The 20431-nt window shown below is 41.3% G+C and overlaps 1 protein-coding gene across 1 annotated transcript in view; it reads right to left on the reverse strand.

Moving 5' to 3' along the window:
• Nucleotides 1-307: 307 nt before the first annotated feature.
• LOC149193526 (replication factor C subunit 2-like) overlaps nt 308-20431 on the reverse strand; it is a 326348-nt gene continuing 306224 nt past the window's right edge. The window contains exons 14-15 of the mRNA XM_089407345.1: nt 908-991; nt 308-712 (exon numbers count right to left, since the gene is read on the reverse strand). Of these exons, the coding sequence (XP_089263471.1) occupies nt 614-712; nt 908-991 (183 nt within the window). The 3' untranslated portion in view covers nt 308-613. The remainder of the gene's footprint in view (nt 713-907; nt 992-20431) is intronic.

The following is a 20431-nucleotide window of genomic DNA, read 5'->3' on the forward strand; positions in this document are numbered from 1 at the left end:
CTAGAAAGGCAGCATAAGAAGAGAAAAGAAAGGAGCCTTTACAACCATAAGAACAGGTGCAGATTAATTTAATAGGTCACCTGACTAAATTTTTGCAGTATAAGTACAGAGGTTTCACTTTTCAACGTGAACGATGATCAGAAACCTGAAATACTTTATACCTATTTTTCTATGTGCACAACAGAAAGTTGATGATTATTGGCAACCTATCTATTAATCTTGATAGGTTTGTATGAGTTACGATATTTCTTCAATGCAAATAAAATTGGCTTTCCAATAGACAATAACCTGAAGATGGCAATCCACAGAAAAGTGCAAAATAATGGACACTGGAAATTATGAAAATTAGAATACAGCCTCCTGTTATGTGCATTTAAAAACATTATGGCACTGGTCACTAACTTTAACTGAAACATCAAGCTCTATACAGTTATCTGGTTAATGTTTGAATACGTTTGAAGAAAATATTCTTGAAACATGGTATGAAGGCATGCATCATACTGCTTGCTGCATCCAGTACCTGCAAGTATTCATCACTCTATCCACTAGTCACCATGAATTGTTAGCAGAGAACAAACTCATTAGTCAGCTATTAAGTCAAGTGAATTTCAGATCAGTAACAACATTCTTGGGTCATATTACACAAAGAACGCATTGCATTGCTGGCTACATCAAGCAGCTGCAAGTATTCATCAGCTCCGTCAATAAGGCACTGCAATTCAACACTATGGATTTAAAATCTGTTTGATGTACTTTCAAAACTTCAGTAGCACACCTTTTAAAACTTGCTTGACATACTTAAACAACAAACAATGTACGCAAAATAAAAAAAATTAAAAATTAAAAGAAAAAAAAAAAAAACTTGATTTCTTTCAAATTGAAAGCTGAAGTCTTTATTGAAATTAACCTTATCAGCCTCAGCTAATCTCTGGCTTATTCGAGCCTTTGTCTCATCAGAAATATCTGTAGCTTCAACTACCATGTCGTACAACTGGAAATGCCACAAATAGTTTTAGTGCACAATTTTAATTGACATTTTCAAGATGTCCCGACTCCCAACTTGATGTAACTGCAGAAAGTCACAAAACATATTCTACACAAACAATCAAAGTACAGGATAGATTTCCATAAAATATGCAAGGAATTTTGACGGGAAAATATATTTTTTGGCCACAACTTTTATGTGAAATTTTTCTATACTTTAACAGACTAGCTGAATGACTAATTCCCTGTCTTTCATCCAAATATTGGAAGTTGAAAGCATTATTTCTCAATAATCTTGTGAAAAATGGAAGAAACACAAAGAAGATTTGATGATTTATTTATATATTTATGAATCATTGACAATAGAAATGATTGAATATCCAGAAGCTGTTTGAGTGTGTGTGGTCATTAATGTCAATGGAAATATTGATCAGGTCAGAAGGTCAAGCAGGACTGCAATGTTCAAAGTGTCAGAATAAGTTCACAAGCTCAGGTGGAGCCAAACGAGGAACACGCCGCACCAAAGATCGAGCAGGGTCACATAGTAGGAAGCCGAGCAGAAAGCTCGAAATGCAGTTCAAGCAGCAAAAGGTCATGCAGGCCGATTGAACGAAGTCCAGGAAGTTGCCACATTCCATAAGTACAATTAAACACTTTTCCGCAAAACCTGTTTAGTGTTGATTAAGTATACCGAGCACAACATCAATGGCCCAGATCTATATCAAGAATGAAGATTAATGGTCCAGAATTATATCAAGCTCACAACATGAGAGAAGTTTAAACTGTTTCTATCAAGGTTACTTGGGAGGGGGAGTGGAAGCGACATTCTCAGAAGCCCCGGGTTTGGGAGCGATTCAGGGAGCAAATTTTTAAAATATATATATATGTGTGTGTGTGTGTGTGTGTGTGAACAAAAGCATATAAAATGATGAATTAGATATAAAAAAACATAAAAAAAACATAGATTGAATCATTGAACCATATAACAACAATCATCTAGAAGTTATAATCTTCATCAACCACGTCCACAAGTTAGTAATATACAACATATTGAGTCTCATGATTCATCAATCTTAAAGTTTCAAGCTTTCAAAATTCAACATATAACATTTATCATAATTGATCACCAAAGTTGTACTTGTAAGCTAAGTGTAACCATTACAACAAAGAATATCTAACACGAAATGAAACAACATTCAACTTTCACTAAGCATCATATTCATAATTCATTACCAATGAGTTATAATTGCCAACTTCAAACTTCAAACTTAAATTGTCATATATTGTTTACAAAAAATATCATAATAAATATGAAAGAGTCAACAGTTACTAAAACAAATAGACTAGAAAAGACAAGTAAATCTATTATCTACATCTTTCTCTTGCCACGAGAAATGTCTAATTTCTGAGCAGGTCATGGTGGTCTTCTAGGAGTCTCTTCCCGCACAATCACACGACCAGAACCAGAAGGCACATGCCCTCCACGTGAGGATGTAGATGGAGGCGTCGGAAGCAAAGGAAAAGACGTTGGAACTCGAACACTAACATTGCTACTGGATGGTGGGGGTGGCATGGTTGTTGTTGCTTCATCCTCATCTCTCATAAGTTCTACTTCTAATTCTTCAAGATGTATAGTGTCATCCTCCAAATTATCGTCCACTAGGTGGTTGTCCCAAATTTTATATGTTGGATCCTCATAAGCCTGATCACAATAATGACTCAACAACCTCAAGTTGTCGTGCACATAAACCAAGCTTTCTGCCCGGTTTTCATTGAGTATATTTCTTCTCACATTATGTATGAAGTTGTAGGTGCTCCAACACCTCTCTATAGAAAAAGTATTAACAACCTATGAGAAAACTTTTTTTTGCCAATTTTGGCGAAAGTCCCATGCCGCCATATGCTTCCCACCATGTGAGAGCATCAAATTTGTCTCTATCTTCCATTGCATGCAAAGAACCAAACAAACCAGTGCAACTAAAGTATCTGCCTAATTCAAGACGCAGATTAGCACACTCCTCCTTGTCAGGTACCAACTTGTCTAATGCTTCCATATATCCTTTAGATACCTCTAGATCTGTATAGGGTTTGATCCTAACCCCACCCCCAGGTGCAGGTTGGCCCAACCAAGATGGAAAGTAGTATTTTGGCATAAGGATATACGCCAAAGCATGTAGTGGAACATTAAGTTTATTCCACCGTGTACACATACAATTATGAATCAATGTATACAAGTTGGGATCATCTTCCTGAACAATATCTTTTATTTGCCCCAACATGGTATCCATCTACTCATACACCTCCCCAATCATTGGTTTATCTATATCTGCAAAACAAATCATGCTATAAATGGGCTTGGTGAATTGCAATACTTGCCTCACACGTGCCCAAAACAGACCATCAAGAGCGGTCTCTTCCATCTGTTCAAAACCTTTCTTGTCAGTTGCATTTGTAGCCCTGTCCTTTAATACCTACCAGTGTGGACTAGATATCATGCTAGCCAATGACTCTCTTACCTTCAAAAGGCACCTGAAGATGAGGTAATAGCTAGCAAATCTAGTCTTCGCAATATTCAACAGCTCCAATATTGAGTGACTACGGAAAAGACCATAGGTATTTCTATAATTTGAAATAAATTTTATCATTTGTTTGCCTCTCTTGTACAAATCACCAATCCATTTGTATTGTTGGTTTTTATTCCTAATAATATCATGCATCAAAAGGTTCAATGTCTGAACCAAACACCCAAACCAAAATATGTTAGGGTATTTATCCTCAATAATTGCTCCCGCTGCCTTACAATTAGCAGCGTTATCAGTGATGACTTAGATGACATTGTATGGCCTAATACGTTCAATTGTTTCAAGTAATGGTTCTGCAATGTTGATACCGGTCTTGAACATCCCTGAGTAACCATATGTTGAAAGAAAGATGGCAACACTAACAAACATAGCAAGAACACTTATCAATGGCTTGCCTTTTACATTTGTCCATCCATCAAATACAATGGACACCCCATGCTCAGTCCAAGAATTTGTCATTCTACTCAAAGAATGTGATATTTTTTCTTTTTCATGATCAAGTCCAATGGTTCTAGCCTTGTCATACCCAGGTCTCTCGTATCCTTCAGGGGCATCATTTATTGTAGAAACTATTTCATGCCAATAAGGTGAGCGAAGAACATTGAATGGTATCCCACATGCATAGAGAAACCAGTAAATTTTTTAATCCACATCATTCCTACACCCTTCATCAAGGAAATTTCATATGGTTCTATGCCTTAAAGAGATGTTTGTTCCTATGCCTCCATATCCACTGCCATGGGAGGAAGTTCTTCATGCATGTTGATGTGATTGTGAGCTATCTTCAAAGAAACCCTTTGATTTTTTATATTTTCATTGGGCTTCCTCCTCTTCCCTTGTGTATTTGGCTCTATCTGTTGCTGACACACTTACACAAGTTTTGATTCCTATTGGTTTATCTTCATCCCATGGCCTTTTCCCACAGAGGTGCCTTCTGGCACGAGTGTATGAACTTGTGTAAGTTTTGTTGCAATGGGAGCATGTAAATTTAGTGCTTCCACCCCCTTCCCCTCCTTCGAGCCTAGAAACATATTTCCACAATGGGGTTCAGTCTTGTTTAGTTTTTTGGGCCTCATCATGTCCACTCTCTTCCTCCTCACCAACGTAATCCTCTCTAGGGTTTTCATCAAATCCACTATAATCCACTTCTTGATCCTCTTCTTCACCATGATCAACCCTCCTTCCTCTACTCTCCAACACCATAATAACCAAAAAAAGAACCGACAAGAATAAAATGCCAAGCCATATAGCCATGATTTTTGAAGTTTCGAGTCTGCAAAAAAATGGAGGAATGGCAATGGAAAATAGAAAGATAATATATATATATATGGCAATGAACATAAAAAAACAAAAAATGCTAGATTAGAGTGTAGAACCTACCTCTTTGGCCTTCAATCCCAAGCTCCAATCTCCCTTACAAGCTACTCAAGCTCCTCCAAGCTCCTCTCTTGCTCTCTCCAATGGCTGAATAATGGGAGGGGAGAGGGTCTTTTTATCCTTTTCCCCTTCCCCTTTCCCTCCCTTTCCTCCCCCTCTCTGTTGTCAGTCGTCGCCCCTCTCTCGATCGTGCGACCTTTTCCTGCATCGACGGGAGCGTTTTTTAAGACGGGGAGCAATCAAGAGCGATCCCTCCCCCTCTTACAAAATCACTCCCGAAGCGAAGTGTTGAAGAATCTGGGGAAAATTAGGTGTAGTCTGATTCTTTGTTACTCGATAACAATTTGTGGAGCCTTTTACCTTTTATTGTTAACTTAATCTTCTTCTTCTTATTATTAATGCATGTGTGTGTGCTTCATCAAACTTCTACCAAAACATAAGAACAAGAATAGAAGATGTTGGCTCTCTGCCAGGGCCAAAACCTCTCTTCTCTTGAGAGGAAAACCCTTTAGTAAATTTCTCTTATTGAAGCTTCTATTGATTAATGTCAAACCCTAGACCCTTGACTAGAAGATCCTCCAAGCACAAGTCAAGTCCTTTCAAGATCACTTCCTCTTGCAACACTTCGTCTTCTTCCTTCCAGCACTTTGTCTTCCTCCCTTTGACACTTCTTCCAGCAACTGTAGAGACCTTAGATTGTGTGTTCTAGGATGAACCTTGACCTTTTCTTCCTTCGCTTGAGATGGAGTCTTTCTACCTTAGGATGACTACCTTATAGCCTCCCAACCGAGCCTTCTTTTCTCTTGACAACTATTGCAGACTTAGGGCAGAAGCAATGCAACCCTAATTCTTCGCACGTGTGGGGGATTCTCTTCACAAAACTATGTTAGACTTATCTTCCACCCTTCGCTTGCATACCCTTCTTCCACGCTTGAGAGAGAGGCCTTGTAGGCCTAGTTTGCACCCTAAATAATGAGATATGGTGAACTGTAATTTTCTATTGTCATAACCACAGGGACTGCTCTTATTTCCTCGCACGTGTGGCTGTAACTAGCCCTTTAACACTTTGGTTTTATCCTTCCTTTCTTCGCTACTTTGGAGACCTTCTTCTTGTCTTTTTGGTGCCCTTTTCCTTGTCTTGTACCTTCGCAGATTTCAAAGGAATGCGTTCTCATTTTGAAGGAGTGGACAACATCTATATATAGAGGTTTGTCCCTCCTTTTAGGCCAACTTGTAGCTTTGAGGCCAACTTGATTTTCTTGCTGCAATAGGTGTTTTTAATGGTGCCATTGCTTCTTTTGATGGTGTCTATGCTTGTAGGATACTTGACTTTGCTTGGAGGTGTCTTCTTTGACTTTTATACATGAATATACATAATGTAACATACCCTTAAGGTCTTCAACATAATTCTTATGACTCTTTGACTCACCTATAGCACTTTGACATGTGCTAGACCTACTTCAATGAGCAAGAAACTCATTTACATATTATTTAAAAATAATATTTCTTTTCTTGAATAAATACAAATATCAAAATGACATTTACGAAGACTGAACCTAGTTACATTTCCTTCAACATGAAAGGGGAGCGGTCAAGGAGCGGCCGCTCCCCTAATCGCTCCCTAAAAACCAACGAGCGAAATTTGTTTAAAAGGAGCGTGTTGTTGATTTGGGGTAGCATCGGACGTGCTCTAGCCACGAAATTTGGTGGAGAGGTTGGGGCACATGAGATTGCCAATACCTAGAAAGGGTTTGGACAGATTCTAAATAGATCAGGTGATATTAAAATAATTAATATTTTTAATGGAGTCCCTAAGTCTAAACTTAGGGAAAATAAAATATTAATGTGTGTTAATATGAATGTGTGTTAGAGTGGTCCGAAAGACATGGATCAAGCCAAATCTAATCTTAGCCATTGATTAGGGACTTAATCTCGGCCATTGTGATGTCAATAGGAAAAGTATAAGAGGGGGCTTGAGAGTCACTTGGAGAGCACACCAGATGATCAGTCATATTATTCTCTAGAGCGGGGTTTGCTAAGAGAGATAGAATCAGTGATCGGAAGAGCAGCTGAGGGGCATTGAGTACAGAGAAACAGAGAAGGCAGAGATTGTGTCGGGAGAGCAGCGCAATAGCCAAGGAGGGTGACGTAGAGCCAGCAATGGCTCACGCAGGGCCACGCAGAGGCAGCCAAGTGCTACGCAGAGCACCAGAGGGGCCAGCGCAGTTGACGCAGAGGCTCCCAGAGCTGACACAAGGCCTCCTAGGGCTAATGCAGGGCAAGAAAGGCTAACGCAAGGCCAGCGTGAGACAGAGAGGGGCTGACGTAGTCCAGATTGGGCAGACGTTGGGGTTGCAGGAGCAGTTTTGTGCTAAAGAGCTGCCGGAAGGATTTTTCGAGGTTTCAGCGAGGAGATTTCTCTCAAACTGTGAGGTATAGCTGCTAAGTAAATTCTCTGTAGGGTAGGCTAGTTTCGGTATCCAAATTGTAGTCTGATATTGCTTAATAAGAAAACCCTCAAATAGCTGCACTATTTTTCCTGCATTGGGTTTTTCCGAGACATTGGTCCAAAGATAATGGTGTCATGTGGTGTGTTTGTTCTTGTTTCTTTTAGTTGTTGATCTGTAATATGTTGAGCATGCACTCGTGTTTATTTTCAGTATTTACTTTGTAAATAACTTGTTAAAGAAAAATAACAAGTAGGTAGTAATAAATCAGAAAAAGTGCATGAAGGGTTTCCAACTAAGGAAAATTAGAAACTTCAACATGGTATCAGAGTGTGATTGCAGATCACAGGAGGACTAAAAGACATCAGCCAAGCGGAGCAATAGCAGCAAAAAACAGTTGTTCCGAGGTGACAGAAGTTGTTTCTAGCAGCGCAGAAGCCAAGGAAGTGTGACGCAGAGCCAGCCAGAGCGACGCAAAAGAAGCCAGGAACTGCGCAGAACCTCAGAGAGGCCAGCGTTGCTGGCGCAGAGGGTCAGAGGATTGACACAGACACATCCAGGGTGATGTAGAGGCAGCGTGAGGCAGAAAGGGGCTGACACAGTTCACAGAGAGGCAGTCGCTGGGGTCAAGAAGGTTGCAGGAATATTGCAGAGTGGAGCTGGTGAGGTACTGTAGTCAGAACAGTACCTGACAGAGCAAGGCCAGAGGAGTTGTTACCGAGGGTTTCTAGCCGAAGAACCTGGATCAGCAATGCAGTTGCACAAGACGATCAGAGCAGGCGGCATCTCGACAAGCGGCAGAAGGATTTCCAGGAGGGAAATCAGGACTCAGAGGGAGTCCAAAAGAGAACTTCCAGACAAGGAGTACAGACTCAAAGGAGTCGAACAAAGAACTTCCAAGAGGGAAGTAGAGGAGCATCATGGCACTACACGAGGTAAGAGACTAGGATAGACTGAACGAAGCTTCGAACTTCGCAGTCTGGAAGGCCAGAATCTTATCAGTGCTTGACAAGAATCATATCAAGAACTTCGCCTTGAAGGTTATAGCTATCCCAGTCGACCCTAATTATAATGACAAGTATGAGGAGGCGATGGCGAGGGCCAAGTGCATTATCCTTGACAGGATCAAGGATCATGTGGTACGACATATAGCCAAGAAGGAAATGGCAGTTGAGATGTGGGAGGTTCTCAAGAACCTGTACCAGCATACTTCTGTGCAGAGAAGAATGTTGCTCGAGAACCAAATGAGGTCATATCAGATGAAGAAGGGTCAAACGATTGACTCCTTCCTCGGAGGACTAAATGAGATCCGAGATCAGTTGACTGTTATAGGAGCGACACCGGATCAGGAGCTTATGGTGAGGACAGCCCTGAATGTTGTCTCAGAAGAGTGGGAAGCGTTTGTCCAAAGCATCCTGGGCAGAGGGACTCACCTACCTTGGGGCAAGATGTGGGCAGCTCTTTGCCAAGAAGAGATCAGACAACGATCAAAGACAGGTAGCAGCAGCAAAGGGATCAAGGTCAAGCAAGAGGAGGAGGATGTGGCCCTAGCATCTGAGGGAAAGCAAGAGAAGCGGAAGAAGAAAGATCTCTCCAAGATCAAGAGCTTCCACTGTGGGGAGATCCAAGGAAGAAGAGTAAGGGAGTGTCTTCCGAGACTAAGGCAGCGCCAGCACAGGCAGAGAAGGAAGTTTTTACATACGATGACTGTGCCATGAGTGCACACACGCCACTTGAGCGGAAGAGGGGAGAAATCGAGTTGTAGTCAGGCGGACTATAGGCGATGAGGGGCAGGATCCTTGAAGCACCCAGCCTCTTGGATTAGACCTTGCTATGGGAGCCACGACGAGGAGTAGCAGCACTGGCTGAGTGGGTAGAGACATGTGTGGATGGAGCAGCAAAGAGAGCTACAGTGCAGGAGTCCCAAGAAAGCGCAAAACTAGCAAGCTGCAGCAGTGCGAGAGGCGCAGGAGTGTTGCACCAGTGCAGGAAGGCACAGAGAGGTGTGCAACGGTGTGAGATGTAGGGAGTTGTTGCAGTAGTGCAGAGGTCAGAGAGAGGGAGCACTTGTCAGCGGCAGAGGGAGCTTCAGCATTAGTGGGTGTTTCTAGCCCAACAGGGAGGTCAGTTGGGAGATTAGTTACTTACTTCTCAGTAACTGAGTTGTAGTGCAGCAGTGGGCAGCACGATGCAACATGATGAGAGGAGGTGGAGTGCAGAAGCAGTCTTGGGAGAAAGGACCAGCAGTAACATAGATGCAAAGGGAGTTGCAGTGCAGATGCAGTGCTGGGAGTAAGGACCAGCAGTAGCACGGATGCAGAGGGAGCTGTCGTACAGATGCAGCAGTGGCAGTGGCAAAACCATGCGCAACAGCACAGGAGGCAGCAGTGCAAAGGATGTTGGGCAGGAATGCCTAGCATCAGCACAGGTACCGATGTCGGATGATCAGAGTAATACTCAATGAGGAGTATTCCTAGAGCGTAGTCCTCGCTAAAAGGGAGTTTTGATGTGGGATAGCATCGGATGTGCTCTAGCCATGAAATTTGGTAAAGAGGTTGGTGCACATGAGATCTCCAATACCCAGAAAGGGTTTGGGCAGATTCTAAACAGCTCAGGAGATATTAAAATAATTAATATTTTTAATGGACTCCCTAAGTCTAAACTTAGGGAAAATAAAATATTAATATGAATCTATGTTAGAGTGGTCCAAAAAACATGGATCAAACCAGATCTAATCTTAGTCATTGATTAGGGACTTAATCTCGGCCTTTGGAATGTCAACAGGAAAAGTATAAGAAGAGGCTTGAGGATCACTTAGAGAGCACACCAGATGATCAGTCATTCTATTCTCTAGAGCGAGGTTTGCTAAGAGAGATAGAACCAGTGATCGGGAGAGCAGCTGAGGGGCATTGAGTACAGAGAAACAGAGAAGGCAGAGATTGTGTTGGGGAAGCAGCGTAGCAGCCAAGGAGGGTGACGCAGAACCAGCAAGGGCTCACGCAGGGCCACGCAGAGGCAGCCAAGTGTTGCGCAGAGCACCAGAGCGGTCAGTGCAACTAACGCAAAGGCTCCCAGAGCTGACGCAGGGCCTCCTGGGGCTGGTGCAGGCCAAGAAAGGCTGACGCAGGACCAGCGTGAGACAGAGAGGGGCTGACGCAGTCCAGATTGGGCAGATGCTTGGGTTGCAGGAGCAGTTTTGTGCTGAAGAGCTACCGGAAGGATTTTCCGGGGTTTTAGCCAGGAGATTTCTCTCAAACTGTGAGGTATAGCTGCTAAGTAAATTCTTTGTTGGGTAGGCCAGTTTCGGCACCTAGATTGTACTCTGATATTACTTAATAAGAAAACCCTTAAATAGTTGCACCGGTTTTCCCGCATTGGGTTTTTCCGAGGACATTGGTCCAAAAATAATGGTGTCATGTGGTGTGTTTGTTCGTGTTTCTTTTAGTTGTTGATCTGTAATATGTTGAGCATGCACTGGTGTTTATTTTCAGTATTTACTTTGTAAATAACTTGTTAAAGAAAAATAACAAGTAGGTAGGAATAAATCAGAAAAAGTGCATGAAGGGTTTCTAACTAAGGAAAATTAGAAACTTCAACATGCACACCCGAGTAGGCCCTGAGCGGAGAGCGAATTGGGAGCGGATTCGTCGAGGGGTGCTCCCCTGCAACCTTGGTTTCTATGCATGTGATGGATCCAATGGTTGTGGATGTCTCAATCCCACAACCCAAATTATTATCGACCTCACAACATGCGCGGAGGTTACGAACAATCATGCATGTGAAGGATCCAATAGTTGAGATTGTCTAGATCCAACGGTTCAGATCCACATCAATCTCACACAAATGCACAGGAATTAATGCAAGGAAAGCACCCAATCCAGTATGACGTGGATGATAGGTGGCAAAGACAATAATGTAGCAGCAGAGTGGATGCAATGTGTCAAGTGTTTCTTGTTGATTTTCTAGTGCTAAATAGACAAACACAATTTCCTACAACTAATAATTACTTCCAATGATATATAATATTACTTTAGTACACTCTGGAACATCATTAGGTGATTATACTCCGAAAATTCAACAATAAATACAACGGAAACAATAAAGATCACAATAGAATAGCCATGCATAGTAGACACGAAAATTTTTCCTTGGGAAGCCCAAACTCGTGAGAAAACCCAACAATCTTTTCTAAGAGAAATTTTTCAATTCAGCATAAGTACAATCTAAGCTTTACAAGTCAACCTTGGAGCTCTTAGGACTAGACTACCCTTAACCAACCCTACCAAACAGACTTCACAATACATGCTCAGTAAAAAAGCTTCTCATATTTACCTTACTAGCCTTCTAACATCTAGAGGCTCCTTGACCCTTTATTCTCTAGGGCCTAAGGCCTCCTAGCCCCTTCTAGGCCTGCAGCATAGCCTCAATCTAGATGTGGACCTCTTATGATCTTTTTTCGAGCACACTGAAGCCTTTCAGCCCTGTATTAGGGCTTTAGCCCTCCTCCAAATATCAAGGAGAAACTTGGCCAAATATACCTTCTTAAACAGTAGACAAATCACCGTCCAACCTTCACCTCTTCCTCCAACACGTAGACAAAACTTCACGGATTGCTCTTCTCAAACAGAACCTTAGGAGGATGCTTCACCTCCTTCTCCATGACAGAAATAGATCTCAACTCGTCCTATATTTGTTGATCTACAACTCCCTCATTAGGCTTGTTATTCTTCATAAAGATGATTCTTATGATGTGTTGTGTGCAAGAGAAATGAGAAGGGCTAATGCCCTTTTATAGTGATCCTAGGGTGCCTGAGGGGCACGTCTCCTTGGCTAGGCTAACTTGAGTAAATTCAATTTTAAATTTATATTTAATTTCCCCTCTTTTAATTTAGCCAACTTGTGTAGTTGCAGAAAACCTCCCGCAGCTACCCAAAAATCAACACTCCCTCTTAGCAAGGGAGGTATTCACCTCGACTTCCTTATATGTGCACTTCGCTGAAAATTTCTCTATTCCAAGAAAAGATTGGATGAGATTGTTATGTTTATGTATCCATCCAACTCATGTTCTATTCCAAAATGACGTGGAAAGCATCTTGCATCAACCTCATGCAAAGGATCTAGTCGCCCACTAGCAATATGGTCAAGTAACCCTTGACTGGGGTAAAAGCAAAACTAGTCCTGGGTCACCAAATAACCAAGTTCTGATTTGGAACCAATTCAATCATCCCTAACAAAAGGTGAAACCTTAGGCCCATTTACCATTCCCCCATGTCATCACATGCCACTAGAATGGTAAAAATACTGACCCAATGCTTTGAGACACTCACTCTACCCACTAGCCAAGTAACCCTTGGTAATATGGTCAAAAACTTCTGACCAACTGAGCACTCTGAGCCCTAATGTTATCTGGGCCATCCTCTGTAGCCACATTTCATGGCACTCAGTGAATACCTTTGGCCTAGGGAGAATGTATGCCCTAGTGCTACAACATCGACACTCCCTCTCAACAAGGGAGGCATTCTCAACCACTCCAAGTTTATCAAGAAGTACACAAACTTCATCTGGGACAAAAGTTTTGTGAGAATGTCAACAGCATGCTCGTCCGTAGAAATGTATTGGACCCTCATTGCTCCCTTTTGTACCATGTCTCGGATGTAGTGGAACTTGATCTCAATGTGCTTCCACTTATCATGGAAAACTAGATTTTTCAAAAGCTTCACATAGCTTTGATTGTCACAATGTATCACAGTCATCTCCAGCACCTGATCAAACAATCCTGCAAGCAGCTTCTAAAGCCACACTACTTCACAACTCACCAAATTAGCTGCAATATACTCAGCATTTGCAGTGTTGAGTGTGACATATCTCTGCTGCCTGCTTATCCAGGGTAACATAGCAGAACCCAAGTTGAAACAACATCTTGATATGCTCTTCATGTCTTCAACACTTCATGTCTAATCGAAATTTGTGTATCCTTGCAGTTGTACTTCACCATTTGAGACATTTCTCAATCCATACTTGAGTGTACCACGCACATATCTCAACACATGCTTTGTTGCAATACAATGTACATTGCTAGGTTCCACCATCAACTGGCTCAAAGTGTTCACTACAAAGCAAATATCAAGTCTAGTATTAACCAGATACATCAAGGATCCAATCAACCGTCGATACATAGAGGGATCCACCAAATATGAGTCAAAGTCTCTCATCTTCTTCAGATTTGTCACCATGGGAGTGGCCATGCACTTGCAATCCATCATCCCAAATCTCTAAAGGATCATAATGATATACTTCCCTTGACCATGGAATATCTCACCTGGCTTCTGCCACACTTCTAATCCCAAGAAGTAACGCATCAAACCTAGATCCTTCATTTCAAACTCAGATGCCAACTCCCTCTTACATTGATCGATGATATTTTCTGCTCCTGTCAAAAGCAAGTCATCAACATGTTATAACAAGATCATAGGCTCACCTTTAACAACCTTGTAGTAAATATTGGCATCAGCATCACTCTGGTGAAACCAAGACTCATCAGGTAACCATCAATCCGAGAATACTAGGTCTGAGGTACCTGTTTGACTCTATACAAAGCCTTCTTTGGTATGCAAACATGCAACTCCCTCTCATGTGACTCAAAGCCCTAAGGTTGTCCTATGTACACTTCTTCCTCAATTACTCCATTGAGGAAAGCAGTCTTTACATCCATTTGATGTAACCTCCAATCCATAACAAAAGAAATAGAAATAATAGTTCTAATAGAAGTGTACCTAGCGACTAGAGCAAATGTCTCTTCATAGTCTTCTCCCTCTTTTTGGGAGAACCCTCTTGCCACAAATCTTGCTTTGTACTTCTCTATGCTACCATCTACCGCATGCTTGATCTTGTAGATCCACTTGGAAGTCACCACTGACTTCCTTAGGTCTCGACACAATTTCCCATACATCATTCATCATGATGGACTAATATTCCTCCATCATGGCATCATTCCAGACTTGTTGGCATGTTGCATCCTTATAGTTGCATGGCTCGAAATCAATGATGTCACTTGTTACTGTTCATCTAGTCAGGGTCCTAGGAGGGGGATTCCAAAGGGACTACTACTAGACCAAGAGACAAAAATGGGATAAGGACCCATGGTCACCTCAGTCGATGTCCCCTGCTCTTTATGGACTTTCACCGATGGGAGGAGTCCCAGCATGGAGGAAATCACTTGAATGATAGGATCAATGGCAAGGTATAATGTGACTACCTAGGCCCATTCAAAGGAGAGGCTCAATTAACGTTTCAAAGAATTAAAGAAAAGTTGAAAGGCTCCCCAAGAAAGACCTATGAAAGATGACCTCGAGCTTGGGAATATTCAAAAATGATGAATACCTAAGATCAAAACTTCCAAAATCCCTCACTTGCGATTGATGTGTTTATACTAGGTTTCAAAGTGAGGCAAGGATGGCTCATTCAATGGAAAGATTCAATTAAAGTGTGAGCTTTGGGAGAAGCTAAGGTGACTTTCGACGAAAAACCCCTTGAGAGAAATATTATAAGAGACCCAGGGTTGAGAGATATATCATGGTAAAGGCTCATCCAATCATCACATACAGTTAAGAGAAAAGGTTTTTAATGATGAACTACAAAATGCAAACCTTCAAGAAATCCCTAAGTCAAAGAAATTTCAAGGGTTCCCTCTCGGTGTGATAGTTAGGACATCAATTTATTTGAAATTCCACCATCCGAATTCGTTCGAAACTAGAGGATGCCTAGAGGAGACATAAATTCAAAAACTTGTCTGGATGGAACCTAAAATTCCTCCTCCCTAAAATTTTGCACCAAGCCCTAGAAAATCTCCTTATAATTATGTGACGGAGAAAAGATGAAAAAAAGAGGTGAAAATTTGATATTTTGTTAAGCTAATGTGATCACCAAGGATGTAGGACCAATTGCTAGCTATTGGGAAGATTGGAATCAAAATGATCTAGATTTAGGAACTTCGCTCTTCAAGAAGGCCTAAAGAAGCAATTACACTCTCTATGGATGCCACTTCATAGCAACTTTAGACTTTTATACTTCGATATGAAATATCTGATGAAGTTTCAAGGTAAAAGGTGCACAACCTACCCCAAGGAAAATTCCTTCTTCTTGCCAAGATGAATAACATATGCATTGAGCCAAGATTACATGTGATTCATAAATTCACATTAATTTTTAGGGCACAAGTAAAATCATGACATTGCATTCTATATATTAGACATGAAACATTATCAAATTCGCATGAAAAGAGCACTTATATGACAAAAAGAGTATATACATCCATAAACTTGCCAAATAGAAGCTCCAAGAGAGATAGCAAAAATATTCCACACATCAAAATGCATTTAATCATCCAAATCATTCCACAAATTGCAGGTCTGAAATCTTTAGAAAGATATATCCCAAATCCAAGTGATGATGAGAGATCAAATGAACCTCTCTCATATTTATATGATCCTCCAAGGGATTCAAATGGCCTAATTATGCCTAATAATGCCCCTAAAATAAAAATAATGTGCAAAATAACATCCTTTTGGTGACAAGCCCACCAAATAGCTCCACAATAAGAATAATTAGCCTCTCAAGAGGGCTGAAATGATAGATAAGTAGCTAAGAGGGCCATTGGAAGGCCAAATGAAGTCCAACATGTGCCAAAATGAATAGAAGGGCTCCAAAAATAGTGATGAAGGGGATGACCCCTTGATCTCCAAGCAAATGACTTGTGGTGCCCCTAAGTGGTTGTGGGGGCACAAAATCATCCTCATGGGTCTCCAACTGAATCGAACAAGCATGTATCCCATCTGCAAGGGTTGGAACAATGATGCAATCCCTCCCTTTGTCTCCCATGGTGAGACACAACCCCATTTGGGCCCTGGATCAACTGCCAAGTGTGTGGTGCAAGAGTGTAGCTGGCTGGGCAAGGTGGTCCAAGTGCATCATCATCATCAAATAAGTGGGACATGAGCAAGCAATGAATGGTGTTGAAGGATCCCATGGCATGGGTATCTACTCTCTACTATAGTGGACGCACATGGCTCTCAACGCATGTGCTAAAAATGCCAATATGACCCTCTGGAGAGCTCGAACCCCGTATAGGGAGACCAAACCCTAAGATGAAGACCCAACTGCAATCTTGTATAAGATCCAATGTGTCTCCTCACCTTCTAGTATAACAAATCATCAATGTAAGTAAGTAAATGATCTTACAAACCATGGAACCAAGTGGACACTTCATAGTGGCATGCCCTTCCATAATGGGCTTTAGAGCGTACAGGTGTCTCCAAGTTCAAGAAGTGTTGAAAAGTGTAACTAGGTTCGGTCTTCATAATGACATGTAATTGTGATGATATGATAAAAAGAAATAAAATTATTTTTGTAAGCCTTGCTTCATGGGTTTCAGAGGAAGTGAGTTTGTTTTAGATGGCTCTCACTGAGAGCCTTAGGATTTGTCATTAAGAATTAATGTCATGTATAGAGGGCTCTTCTTGAGCATGTGTCAAATGTATATGAGTCTATGTCTATGTCTATGTCTAAATAGCCCTCCAATGACAAGCATAGTCCTCCTCTTCATGTCGGCTTCAAGTAAGAATAAAACAACTCATGTCGGCTCACTCAAGGAGACACATCCATTCGATGATCAAGTCGGCCCATAAGTGTATGGACGAATTACTATATATACCCAGCTTGGCTCTTCGCATTAGGACACAGAAATTCAGATCTGTCTCTAAGATTTTCGCATAACAATTACAGTGAAGAAGTTCGATCTTACTCTAAAATTCAGATGGGAAATCACAGTCAACAGTTTGTGGATCTCTCTAAAATTTGGGTCACGATCACATTGACAAGAAAGGAGTCCAATTCGGATGTCAAGATACATAAGAAACTCGGATCAATGATGAAGGAACAACGAGGAAATGTTTAGGGCTTATCACAAAAACATGAGTTCGTATGTCTGAGGAAAAGTCTCAGTGCTAAAGCAAAGATACACAGTTCGGACAAGGGTACATATAAGCTACAGTTCGATGTTATAATGGAGACCACAGCTCGGTAGAAGCTACAGTATAGTGGCAATGATTTGTGCTATGCTTCGGTGCTATTATAGTTCAATATTATACAGTGAGAAAGTCTCTACACTACCATAGAGAAAGGGTCACAGTCAGCAAAGAGATCTCAGTGTCATGTCAGTGACAAAGTCTCGGTGATGATGGTATCTCGTTGCTAAGGAGGTCGAAGAGGAAGAGAAGTCAGAACGAAGAAAAGAGCAAAAGATTGACAGTCGAGAGAACTTGTGTCTTGGTCTTGGAGGGGCTAATAGGTCAAGGGTCTTGGTCTTGGCATTCGTCAATTGGAATCTCTATAAGAAGAATTTTTGCGGGTTTTCCTCTCAAAGAGTGACAGGTTTTGGCCTTGGCTTATAACCTACATGATGTCTCTCTTGTATATTTAAGTTTATGTATTGGTTATTGTTTGATGAAAAAAGAACACTAATAATCTAACGTGAAGAAGATACTAATCTAAAGAAGTAAAAAGGCATTCACAAGCAGTCACTAATAAAAGAGAAATCCCCTAACGCTAATGCCCTAGATTTCTCAACAAGAAGGAGCTTAATCAAGGATCATATTAGGTGGTTTCAACCTCTAAGGGAGTGGCAGGTCCATGGTACATCCATCAAGTGGCAAGTGTCATGTGATATGATGATGGAACAAAGTGGGGCATTGGGGGAAGGCTCCAAGTCACACGCCATAGTGCAAGGGTAGCTAAGATAAGAGAAGCCCACACTTGGGTGTATGAATGTAGGAGGGAGCAATCGTGGTACATGAGTTACCCTGGCCTTTGTTTTTTTTACCCTTCTTCATATGCCTTTTCCATTTTATTGATTTTTCCTTTAAAATTGCTTGAGGCTCCAAGGGATGAGAGCATGATGTGAACGATATAGCAGTGAATACCCCCTTAAGGTTGGGAAGTTCATTGCCTATTCTTTCCAGTGAATCCCTCCACTAATTCATGTCCAAAAGTGTCCATGATAAGTAAGCAAAGATACCCAACTATATAATTACAATCCATACCTTCGGGGTTGGATGGCCCATCTTCAAACATACGATCATAACAGATGGGCGAGGAAGCATAAATGTTGGCTCAGGTGGTGGAGATGGTGGCACATCGAGCTATTTGTTGGCTGCAAGGGGTTGTTGGCTGCTGATTGAGGACCATCTAGGAGAAAAATTTCTCCTATGGGTGTCACCCACAGATGGTGGGTAACATCTGGCTCCAACTAGGACATGATCTCGCAATAGAGTGCATAGATGTACTCAAACGAGAGGTCATGAGAACACCAGCGATCTCTTGGGACCACAAACTTGTTACCTACACCTCAAAGAATAAGCACACAAGGCATCATGTTGTTGTGGCATCTCGTGCTTGCCCATGCTTATGTTACGCCATAAAATCAACAGGTAATAAAATTTATTCTAGAAGCAACTGTAATCTAAATGCAGATAATCTAGCATGATAAAAGAATATGATGTTAGTTCTAATGTGAAAATCAACATGCAATGCATCGTACTCTAGCATGCATATAACACAATGTCAAATATAAAAAAAGGGGTGATTCGACTTCTTAATTTGACCGGTTGTGGCCAAAGTTCATTGTCAAGTTTAACAATGTAATAATAATCCTCACCAACCTTCCCATGAATTTTTACAGGAATGGGGTTTTATTAACCAACACAACGTCCCCAACTTTAAACTCCTTTTTAGGCTTCCATTTCTTTTTTGCTTTTGGTTATGTCTTTTAAGGATATAAACCTTTTGAGAGGGGAGGATAAGAAATGGCTTCTTAGCCACAAAGATCTTGCAATATGGAATTGGGCCTGGTTTTTCCACATGGGTTGGATACAAGGGTTCTCTATAGAGAATGAAACGGGTTCCAACAAATCGTGGAATGATGACATAAAATAGATCCATTTGAAGTTGACCACCAATGGTAGCACCCCATTTCGTAGACAATAGCATGCCCCACACATCAAATATGTTTATGACCACAACATCCATGAGCAATGATATGTCTGGATTCATAGCTAATGACACCTTGAGATCCTTTATGAGGCCTTCTACTTCAACGGGCTTGGAGTTGAAACCACACACACTTTTGTACCTCCGGGTGATGCTAAGATTTAGTTGCTTCATGACCTTTAATGGCATGATATTTGTGGAAGCCCGTGAATCCAACATACAATTGTGCAAGAGGAGGTCATTAATGGCTAAGGTGAGTAAGAATGGCTCATCTCCCATATTAGTGTTAGAGAGGTCTATATTTTGTAATGTTAAGGTCGTGTCCTCTCTTTCAAACCCTCAGGCTTTCTTGGCTTGCAATTGTTGGCATGGGAGTTTCACTAGCTCTCTTAAGGGAACCTGCATAGTCATCTTTCCTATGACAGTACCTATATCAACATCAAGCTCAACCTCCTTTCCTTTCGATTGCTTTTAGGTTCTCCCTTTGGAGGATCCTTTTTGGGAGGTTTCTTAAGAGACAACTCTTTAGAAGGAGACTGCTTAGGAAGAGATTCTTTCTTGTTGGATTCTCTTAAGCTTGTGGGGGTATCTTTATCATTCTTTCGTGAATATTGGATTCCTCTAAATCTCCCACTATGATCAGGGTATTGAGGATTGACTCGTCCCTTTCTTCTTTAATGGTTACTTCACTAATCAAAGGATGAGTGTATGTGCCACCTAACATAATATTGAAGGCGTGTGTTTCAAGGTTGTTAGCTTGCTCATTGCTCTCCTCATCTTCACTTTCTTCTTCATCACTTTGTTCATCCTCAAAGTATGATTCTCGTTCCACAGCATTAGTTGGGGCTAAAGTGTTTGGAACTTGAGATGAAGCTTCACTTTCCTTCTTCATTAGTTTTCTTAGGAAAAGGCTTGTTTTTGGGAATAAAGCTTGATTTTTGAGCCCTTTCTAAAGCAGTGAACTTATTCATGTAAAGTCTATCCCTTGAGTTCATTTCC

Source organism: Pinus tabuliformis, chromosome 2_2 (assembly GCF_031772625.1).
Source record: "Pinus tabuliformis cultivar Carrire ecotype Pingquan chromosome 2_2, CPIR1, whole genome shotgun sequence".
Classification (NCBI taxonomy): domain Eukaryota; kingdom Viridiplantae; phylum Streptophyta; class Pinopsida; order Pinales; family Pinaceae; genus Pinus; species Pinus tabuliformis.